At 39.2% G+C, this 10,358-nt stretch overlaps 1 protein-coding gene across 3 annotated transcripts; it reads right to left on the reverse strand.

The window, feature by feature from the left end:
* Positions 1-755: 755 nt before the first annotated feature.
* Positions 756-4,515, reverse strand: LOC109882494 (peptidyl-prolyl cis-trans isomerase FKBP3-like). Of its 3 annotated transcripts, none has more exons than XM_020474605.2 (7): positions 3,714-4,515; positions 3,163-3,264; positions 2,944-3,042; positions 2,628-2,763; positions 2,376-2,443; positions 2,107-2,204; positions 756-1,803 (listed from the first exon to the last, which is right to left on the reverse strand). In XM_020474605.2, exons 1-7 carry the CDS (start codon positions 3,816-3,818, stop codon positions 1,749-1,751), a joined length of 663 nt encoding a protein of 220 aa, XP_020330194.1. In that variant the 5' UTR covers positions 3,819-4,515; the 3' UTR covers positions 756-1,748. The 3 variants fall into 3 exon arrangements, with proteins under 3 accessions (XP_020330194.1, XP_031656047.1, XP_031656046.1); XM_031800187.1 differs by having other exon boundaries at positions 3,886-4,469; XM_031800186.1 differs by lacking the exon at positions 3,714-4,515 and adding an exon at positions 3,630-3,680.
* Between the last annotated feature and the right edge of the window lie 5,843 nt (positions 4,516-10,358).

A 10,358-nucleotide genomic window follows, 5' to 3' on the forward strand; every position in this document is an offset into this window, starting at 1 on the left:
ATGACGCACCCCTCACTATTATCATTGGTTGCACTGTTGTCTACATAACCTGGTTCAAGCATTCATGACATTTCCCCGAAGGCAGTAATGCCGAAACATTGATTTACCCAATAAATCAGTGGGAGTTTATGGAGTGCGCGACTTTTTTATAGCTTATTCGCCGTTAGTCAGCACCTCCACATAAAATAATTATCTGGGTGTGTGCCAGCTCATGTTTTTTTATTCGACTATCCGATAATGGCACTCACCTCGGCTGCGTTGACAGGCAGCCCAATTCATATGTTTTCACTAACTGGTATTTTGACCAATGTAGATCAGCTCTGAAAAAGATCTGTGATTGGTAAAGACCAATTGGTGGAACAAAATGTCTAAATACAGCCATTTTGTACTAAGTTGGTCCTTGATTTGAGGGGGAAGAAATGGAACCGACTTAAAGGTTGTCTAATGGCATTTGGAAATTAATAAGGGATGTGGTCAAAACTGGTAATACCAACACCATATATTAAGAGTTCTGACAGCTGTCTAAAGTTTAAGTATACATGAACTGGGCTGGTTCAACACAACCAGTGCAGTTTGTGTTGTACTACACACCTTCAGGTGGGTGTTTAGAACCCCTTTTAGATGGCTGGGAGGACTGGTTCTGATTAGAACAGACATGCATGTCTGATTTCAAGAGCAGGAACTTACTTCCAAACCATTCACTACTGCCCAGTTTTCTAGACCATTCAAACACACCCAATAAACAATACCTGATGTACGTGTCAATTTAGTCTCCAAAATTGGTTTATTAATCTTTAAAAAAGGACATGCATGCAAAAGAACAAGAATAAACAGGAAGGCTTTCCTCTGCGGTGTGTAACTGTCAGGCAGGATGCCCCATCTGTACAGTGTTGTCCGGTCATCACCATCTTGCCATGCTGGAAAGGACAGAAGCATGGCACCTTCTCAACTCACCACAAATAACCCTGGTCTGTTCCTGCTTCAGACAATATGCCAAAACAATGATAAAAGGACTTAACTTAAGCAGAAAAAGACAAAACAACCAGACTAACCTTAAAGGTTACTTTGGGATTCTGGCAATGAATCAGATGAACTGGTGGATACCACTTTTATGACTCAGTGTCCAGTCATCCTACAATTCCAGTGTTTAATTGCTATATTGTAATTACTTTGCCACCATGGCCTATTTATTGCCTTACCTCTCTTCTCCTACCTCATTTGCACATGCTGTATATAGATTTTTCTACTGTATTATTGATTGTATGTTTGTTTATGCCATGTCTAACGCTGTTGTTGTGTCTAACTGCTTTGCTTTATCTTGGCCAGGTCGCAGTTGCAAATGAGAACTTGTTCTCAACTAGCCTACCTAGTTAAATAAAGGTGAAAAAAAAAGATGTAGTTTCATGAGCCAATGCTAACTAGTGTTAAACACATTCTAGTAGACGCCCATAGAATTCCAGTCAATGTGCCAAAACTAGTTAGTTTCTCGAGCCACTGCTATATTTAACTTCCTTCATACTGGACACTGACAAAAAAAAAAAAAGGTATCCAAAAGTTAATCTGACTCTGGGGAAGTAGATAAATGGCCTTACTGCCAAAATCCCAAAGCATCCCATTAAATGTAAATTAAGACATATCAGACTCCTTCAATGTTACAACCACTTCTGTCCTTTCGAGCATAGCCATCTAGTGACTACCAAGTTTTCCCCGTCCACGGAGAGAAGGGCATGCTGGGTAGGTTTCTGCCATTAATCGACGGCCACCAGCTCGACCTCGAAGATCAGCTTTGCGTTTGGTGGGATTCTGGTGGTGGGAGAGTTAAAGGGTAGCACACAGGAAACGTTTGCATATCGATTCAATGAGAGACATTCATTTAAGTGTTACAACTAAGAATAAGTAGTTATAAATCTGGCTCAAATTCAATGAGTACCAACAAGGCTATGCTAGAGCCATTGTACAGGAGACGACTATGCTGAGGCTTGGCAATCTACCTGACCACCATTGGTGGTGTAAAACATACCATTAAAGCCAGGAGGGGTCACTTTCTGCCATCTCCTAATTAAAAATTAGCTCATGGTTCACATGATGTTCAAATGTAAAGGATACTTTGAATCAGGAAGTCCTTTCTTCCCGTAGGCCCATTCTGGTTCAATCTCCAGTTTGGCTGTCTCGCCTTTGCTCATCGTTAAGATACCTTCATCCCACTGTGGAAACAACCATTTCTCATAAGACAGTGAAAACTGTTGCTTTCCATTTAACTTGGATTCTTCAAAACCCACAAGGAAATCAGAATTATTGCTAAATTGATGAAAGAGCACCTTTAGCCATATAAAATCAATATGTTACTAATATAATACAGTATCTCTATGTCTTACCCCTTTGATGACCCGGCCCAGGCCAACTTTGAAGCTCAGTGGCTTGCTCTGTTTCTTCTTTCTGGCAGCTGCAGAGGGGAGGACAGTAGAATCACTATTGGTATTACTGAGAGAAAAGGTCATTGAGATAAAGTGACAGTGACAATATGTGTGTGTGAGAGAGACCAAGAGGATGAAGTTGTGTATCAGAGATAGTAAGAGAGAATGCATGCGTTTGAGTGAGTGCGACAGAAGTATGAGAAGAAAACATACTTGCAGGGATGTTGGTGTCGAACACTGTGCCATCCTCCAGGGAGCCAGTGTACCAACAGCTCACATTGTCTCCCTTCTTAGGGAAGTTAGTCTTGTCACCTTTCTTCAGCACAGACTTGAAGAACTTAGGAGGACCCTGGGAATTGCAATACATAAGTGACCATTAGACAGTACAATTCTGACAAACGGAATATAGTGGAGCAGTAAATTGTAGACTTTTTAAACTTAAATGCAAAATACAGGACTTTTATCCTGATGCTTATTTCAGTGGAAAGTGCTTATTCATACGTTTTTCAAACATGGGTTGTGTACATACCTCATCAACGACTTCCACAACTTCTTTGGGCTTGTCGTCGATCTTCACATTTTTCACATGCTCCGTCACATCTTCAATGGGTTCTGAACCTAAAAATCTCTGTTGGTTGGACAAACAAAATAATACATTACAGGTATTCATTATTTAAATTTGAAACCTTTTGTCATTTGCTTTTGAAAATAGCTATCACATTGAATCCATTCATGTGGTCCACCCTACCTTGCTCTCAAACAAATCGTTGTATGCAATAATTAGTTGCTCCTTCTTTGCCGTTTTTGCAACATTCTTGATATTTCCCATCAGCTTGTGTTCTGCAAGAAACTGGAAGAGAGAAGTCACTACGTCAGAAGAGAGTAGTAGTTTTGCCATGAACGGAATGAATGACAATTTAAGTAATTTTGCGCACATGCATTATTTCCAAAATCTGGCAACAAACACTTTCATGCGTAGCTGCCCCCCCGTTGCCACAAAAATATATACTTCACATAAGCCCAAAGGCTGGAAAATGTTTTACTTAAAATATTTTGCCTTATCCATGTGAACTTGACACGGCATGATAAGCACAATGAATGATACTAGCTAGTAAAGACCTGCATACAACGCTGTACTACTACATGCTAGGCTAACAAGCTAGCGTCAAGCTAAATTGGAAGCGGTTCGCCAATGCGGAGGTAAACTGATCTCACCATGCGTGCGCTCTAAAAGTAAGCAATGGCATTTCAGTGAGCGCTGTCACACCAATGGATGGATGGATCAAACAGAAAACATACCGAATGGGCAGCATTGTCCTGAATGAACTTAATAATGTCTTTTTTGGGTAGATCATCACTTTTTAGCTGTTCATCGCTCCACTCTCTGGTCAATTCAGCCGCCATTTTACAAGGCGCACTGCTGAACTTTCACCTCCGCTATGTAAGGATTGGGGAGGCGCGATGCCTTTACCGTTTTTCTTTGCCTTGGTCAGAGAGGAAGGGGGGAGCTGGGCCCAAAATCGATCTTCTCCAACAGGTGGCGTTTTTTCTCTCATCAAGTGAGAAGTTATTGTATGGAGGTCAATGACAGTGTCGAATTTGGTTAACAAAAAAATGTAATGACTTATTTGCTAGGTGTGGCTTATTTGATCGAATATAAATTTCGTAATACTTAGGTTGTTACGAGTGTACTGGTAACGACATCCCGGTAACTTTGTGAAATATACACTTTATAGCAGAGATGTGGCTATCGTTCACATGTCTATCTGCCCTCTAATCTACTAGAATGGTCCCACCAGATCTGGCCTCCTCCTGATTTACCTTCCATTTTTTAAGACATTTCTAATTTCTTCCACCCTAGCCAAATTTCCTCATCTGCTTGCCATGTGCCTCCCTTATATCAAAGTGTTTTGGTACTTATCTTACTATGTTTTTCCACTCGACGTAAATTGAGTATATGGTATGCGTATTGGTCATAGCATGGATAGAGTTAGTATGCCAAAAGTTCCAGAATGTCGTACTAAATTCGCCAAATTCCGAAGTATAAAAGCAGTGGACACGATTTCCGTGCTTTTAGGGCCCATAAATGAAATTCTGCAGAAAATGGGCGTGGCTTCACAACGTTTTCAGATTTGAAGTAAATGGCGTAAAATATTGCTTTAACTAATTATGACAAATGTTGAGCAATGTAATAAAGTTATGACATTTCAAATAAGTTACGTTATGTTGGCTGACAATTTGTTAGCTACACTATCCTTACGAACTGCATAGAATTACAGTAGTATGTTAGTTAGTTGGCTACTAATACATCGAACTTGCCAGGCAGTAACCCAACTATAATATAACTAATTACCCAACATTTATTTTCTTAATTATTCACGTCATTCTTAGCTAAGTGGTGTAGTGGTTGTGAGTTCTCAATGGACTCCGATTTCAGAGCACTCTCGTTTGTTTGCCAGAGCGCAGAATAATTGATGGATTTACGAACGCTCAACACCCGTTGAATATGTGAACATCGGTAAAAAATTAAAATAAAAGTCATTAAATTGTTGCCAGCTGTACAGTTACAGTCACTAACGCTCTGGATAACATGAAAACTGCCTAACCAGCTCTGATAGGGCGAGTAAAATTGTCAGATTGAGGTGTTCTCTAATTTATGTCTGGAAATAGCTAGCCAACTTGGCTTGGATGCTTCCACTCTTTTTTTTTTATTATTTAAAAAAAATGTTTTTTATTAATATCAAATCAATACATAAAGCACATGAGGGAACACAAGCATACATAGATTACAAACAATAGACAATCGAGCTAGGGGGTACAATATCACATTACAATTACACAAGGACCTTAAGGGACATGCATACACTTACAATTCTAACAGCTTTTTTGTTAGTAGAGCATTTAACCGTCTTAAAATACAGTTCAATTTCTTTTTGTAGGGTACGAAAATGTGGTTTTCTGTTTGTAAATTTACATTTGTATATGAAATTTGGCCAAAAGAATAATGAAATTAATTACATAAAAATGATTCCGCTTATTTCTATTGTATGTAAAGAATCCAAACAGTACATCTCTCCACAATAGTGTAAAATCTTCATAAATGTGTTCAATTATAAACCTACTGAAGGATGCTTCCACTCTTGCTTGTAGAGTTCTACTTCCCCGAACTTGCCTGGTGGAGGAGGGGGGACGCAAGTCTTCTGGGTCAAGAGCATAGCTGGAGTGGGGATGAGGGGTGATTCAGACATTGCGTCATACAAAGCTTATAAGTAAGGATGTTGAAGCATTGTAACTACTCTGTCACACTTGCACATCTTACACATTGCTTCCCTTCTGAAACTGCTTCCTGTCACATGACACAAGCAGGTAAATCATAGGCTGCTTAAATTCAACCGCCACTAGGGGGTGCTAAACAACTAAGAGGTCCAGAACCGCACATAAAAGAACAGTGAAGACATGAGACATCCACCTCAAAAAAGCTCCCCTATTGATTGTGTCTTCATGCAATGAATACCTGCATTATTGTTTACAAGTGAGTACAACATTCTACTCTAGGCTGCAGTGAAAATGTAAATTGAATAACAACGAAAAGCCTTGTGATTTGAATGTTTAATTCCATTTGGATCAGTTGTAAGTCTACTCTCTGCAGTTTATAAGGTCTACAAAGGTACAGTAGCAGCCCAGTCTGGCTGTATTTTTACGTCTCATCCTGAGATGCACTGTCTGTTACAGATCATCATTCTCCCAAGTCGTCCTATAATAATGTGGCCACATGTTCTGTGGCTGCTATTCCTTGTGCACCTTGAACCTAACGCTTCAATAGCCTTTAGCCTAAATATTTAGAATTGAACATCTAAACTGTATTACCTTTTATATGTGGCATAAACACAACCAGTCACAATGTTTTAATCTGATAAGGTTACTTAGGTTAAAAGTCTCCTGTTGGCTTGCACACATTTGTCTAAATTATAATTCCAGCCGCCTACTTGCTGTATTTCTGTATTTTGAAAGTTCTATATCTTGAAAACTTGTTTGCGAACATGCAAAACATGTTGGGACTATATCAACAATTGACTAATTAAATAAATGCCAAAAGATCGTTTTGGGGTGGAGTTTTCCTTTAACCAGGTTTCCATCCAACCTTTTTATGTGAGTAAAGTACATGTTGGATAAAAAATGTCACAACATTATGGGAATGCATGCAGTTTATTAGGCTACAGATGAAATAAATGATGATGAACTTCACAAGGTGGTGAATGTGCATGGTAATGAGCTTGATGGTCCTTTCAGTAAATATCTAGGGTATTTTTCTGGTGACATTATGATAGATGCTTAGCGGCCATTTGACAAATGAAAATAATCTCGCGCTTTTGTCCATAATAATCTCATCATGTAAGGTTTTACCAGCACTATATCAGCGAGCTGTTGACTAAAACGCAAGTGACAATACCAGAGTGAGCATCAGTAGGCCTAGAGTTAAAAATGGGATGGAAACCTATTTAACTCTTTTTTTTTTCGTTCAGCAAAAGTCATTTTTATGTGCGCTATCTATAGGCTACACAATATCACACTCAATTCGTGCAAATATGTGTCACGTCTGCTCCCGCTCTTCTCCCCCTGGCGCTGCCCTGCATCACGCACTCCTACCATCTAATACGCACACCTGCCTTCCCTCATCACGCGCATCAGCAATATTGGACTCACCTGGACTCATTCATCACCTGTTTATTTCCTCCCCTATATTTGTCAGTTCCCTTGCTCTGTTCCCTGCTGCTGCATTAATTGTTTTTGTCTGTATTACCCGTGTGCTGACGCTGTTACTGTCTCGTTCCATGTCGGTTCTATATGAAATGTTTTACTCCCCGTACCTGCTTCGTCTCTCCAGCGTCATGTTATGTGACAATATGCATTTATAATATAATAAGTATTTCATCAGATTTTGTGCGTTTTTGTGTGGCTTAATTTGTAGGAAAAGTCACACATTCTTGTGCGACTTAATTCATAGAAAAATACACGTTTTGGGGGAAAACTTTGGAACAATCTTTTGAAAGTTATTGGAGCAATGCATTTTAGGCAATGGTGTTCTACACTGCCTTTTTTTATGTCCCACATTTAGTTTAATAAAAAACAATATTAATCAACCAGGTTGTCACCGAAAGACTTGTAATATAATAGTAACCTTACGTTTTTATTTGTATTAATGACAATGGCCTTTTCTATGGTTGTTTTTCGTTTATACTTTGGCATATATTATAATTATTATTATTATGTCCCCATTCCCCAATCAAATACCTTCATCGATACCAATACAAACAACAACAAATCTGTATTTTTCTCCAATCTGGCAACCGCCGTAAAATTCGACATAGCCTTGTATAAAATTCATTTTGACGAAAATTGTGTAATGTGTAATGCTCACAAGGAATATGGAATGCGTTATGAAGAAAAAATCGTGTAGGCCTATTGTTACTTACAGGGAAAAGGGTCCTTTCTGACAACAAGTGCACCAGTATCCCAAAGTATCAAGCAAAAACAAGCATAGAAAACAGTATTTGCATTAATAAAATAAAAAACTACGTAAAGCTTCTATTATATTATAATTATTTCGGTGACAACTTGGTTGGTTAACAATATTGGGTTGTTAACACGTCTAAAAAAACTATACATAAATAAATGGGGCGGCAAGTGGCCTAGAGGTTAGAGTGTTGGGCCAGTAACCGAAAGGTTGCTATATCAACTCCCCGAGTTGACAAGGTAAAAATCTGTCGTTCTGCCCCTGAACAAGGCAGTTAACCCACTGTTCCCCGGTAGGTTGTCGCTGTAAATAAGAATCAGTTCTTATCTGACTTGCCTAGTTAAATAAAATAAAAAACGTGGGACACAAAAAATGCAACGTTGAATAAACAAATAACTTAAAAAATATTGTTCAGAAGTTTGCCCACCAAAAATGTATTTTCCTACGAATAAAGTCGCACAACAACGTACAGAAACGCACAAAATCTGGTGAAATACTTTTTGTACATATTTGCAGGAATTGAGTGTGAGATCTTGTTGAACGTTCAGATTGTTTTGCTCTTTACTTGAAATGTTAGGATTTCTTGTGATCACAACAAAACGAATTATTTTGCTCAAATAGTGGTATAATTAAATAGTGTTTTCTTTGAAAAGACGGGCCTGGCTGAGAATAGAACATTATTTTTTTCTGCCTGAGTGTGGCGCAGTTTACCATAATCTTCTGGATTATTTTGTGACCAGAACAAAACTACTTATTTTACTCAACTAGAGATTTAAATGAATAGTGTTTCTTTAAAAATATGGGCCTGGCTGATGTAACAGTATGACTTTAGACGGTCCCCTCGCCCATACCCGGGCGCGCTAGCCGTTTCACATCCGTTACACTGACATGGACTGTTTCCTCACCTTATTATTCTTGTGGCTATCCATGGTTGATAGTTATTTACGAGGTAACAAGATGTGAAAACAAGGTTTGAAGCAATAGACACCTTATTTTACTCAACTGAAGATTTAAATAAATTGTGTTTCTTTGAAAACTTGGACCTGGCTGGCATGAAAAATAAATTAAGGGGAAAGGATCTACAGACACAGAGGCTGATCATCTTTCTGCACATCTCTCTATTTACAATGCTGGCTGCCATGGTTTACACAAATGCAGGACATTGAATGCAACCTGAATTGACTCAGAAAAGTAACATAAGTAGGTTTACAGTATCACAATGAGGTGTGTGTGTTAGTCAGATTATCCAGTATCCACAGCAACACTATTGATTATTCTCTACCCCCAGTGCATGTGGTGTACTATGGTCTTAGCCATGCTCTCACTAACCCTCCTAATCTTTTCTCTTTCTCTGTCTCCCTTTCCGGGGGGACTGAGGACACCCTGGCCTGACACCTGGAAGTGCCTGGCCCAATCTTACCTGGCTCACCTCTACCTGCTACCCGACTGTTACTTGAAAGTCCACAATGAACCTGTACAGCTCTAGATCCATTGTCTTAACTACTACTGCAACAACTTGTGTCAATTATAATTGATCTTTCATCTCTCAGTGTTTCATAATTTTCCTTCAATTCGCAAGAGGCTGAATATATCTCACCGGAGAAAGCATCCAAGCAAGCAAAACAGCGCCCCTCTCTCTGTTTATGTGTAGGCCATTTATCTGATGCTGCCTGGTCCATTGAATGCAAGCGAAGCCAGCAGCATTTGGCCTCCCTAGATAGTAAAAATAATAGCCAATCAGCGTTGAGCTAAACTGGGTGAGCTCAACTATGAATGGTCCTGGCGCACCAAAAAAAAGTGTCAAGGTAAAGCAGTTTAGATTTGGCATCACTCTAATCACATCACATCAAGAGCCTACGTTATTGGCAGAAACTCACTGTGCATCTCGTTCGGTCGTTGTCCTCCGGTGAATAGCTAGCTAAAATGGGCCCTTTCCTAAATTAGCCATGGATGGAGAGAGGGATTTGGACTTAATTATACATACTGGCCAATGATTATAACAGCTATTCTGATCCAACCATAAATTCATATATTGTGCCCCTGGCCTGAGAGGATAGATGTTCAATATGTAGCCACACACACACACACACACACACACACACACACACACACACACACACACACACACACACACATAAATCAGAACAATGGACAGCCACATCATATTTAGCTTATGTTGATTGTTGAAGTAGTTTTTGGTATATTTTAGTTGTCACTGTCTAAGACTAAGCATAGGTGATTTGATTATGTTGAAATGTTTAAGTTGAAATGGTGCTGAAATAATTATCCCTCCCCTGGTTAGCCACTATTGGCTTCAAAAGCCAAACCTAACTCAATGTTTTCTAATGAATATCCCGTAATATTGCACCTATCTGTGTGGTGCGCACATTTGTCTATGACTCCGTGTGTAGCCAGTTGATGTGATAAAC

Source organism: Oncorhynchus kisutch, linkage group LG21, assembly GCF_002021735.2.
Source record: "Oncorhynchus kisutch isolate 150728-3 linkage group LG21, Okis_V2, whole genome shotgun sequence".
Classification (NCBI taxonomy): domain Eukaryota; kingdom Metazoa; phylum Chordata; class Actinopteri; order Salmoniformes; family Salmonidae; genus Oncorhynchus; species Oncorhynchus kisutch.

Excerpts from the sequence above, each read along its gene's own strand:
- LOC109882494 (XM_020474605.2), bottom strand. The coding sequence starts at position 3,818 with ATGGCGGCTGAATTGACCAGAGAGTGGAGCGATGAACAGCTAAAAAGT. Across the intron at positions 3,043-3,162 it reads ACGATTTGTTTGAGAGCAAG|AGATTTTTAGGTTCAGAACC; the intron begins GTAGGGTGGACC and ends TCCAACCAACAG. Across the intron at positions 2,444-2,627 it reads CGACACCAACATCCCTGCAA|CTGCCAGAAAGAAGAAACAG; the intron begins GTATGTTTTCTT and ends TCCCCTCTGCAG.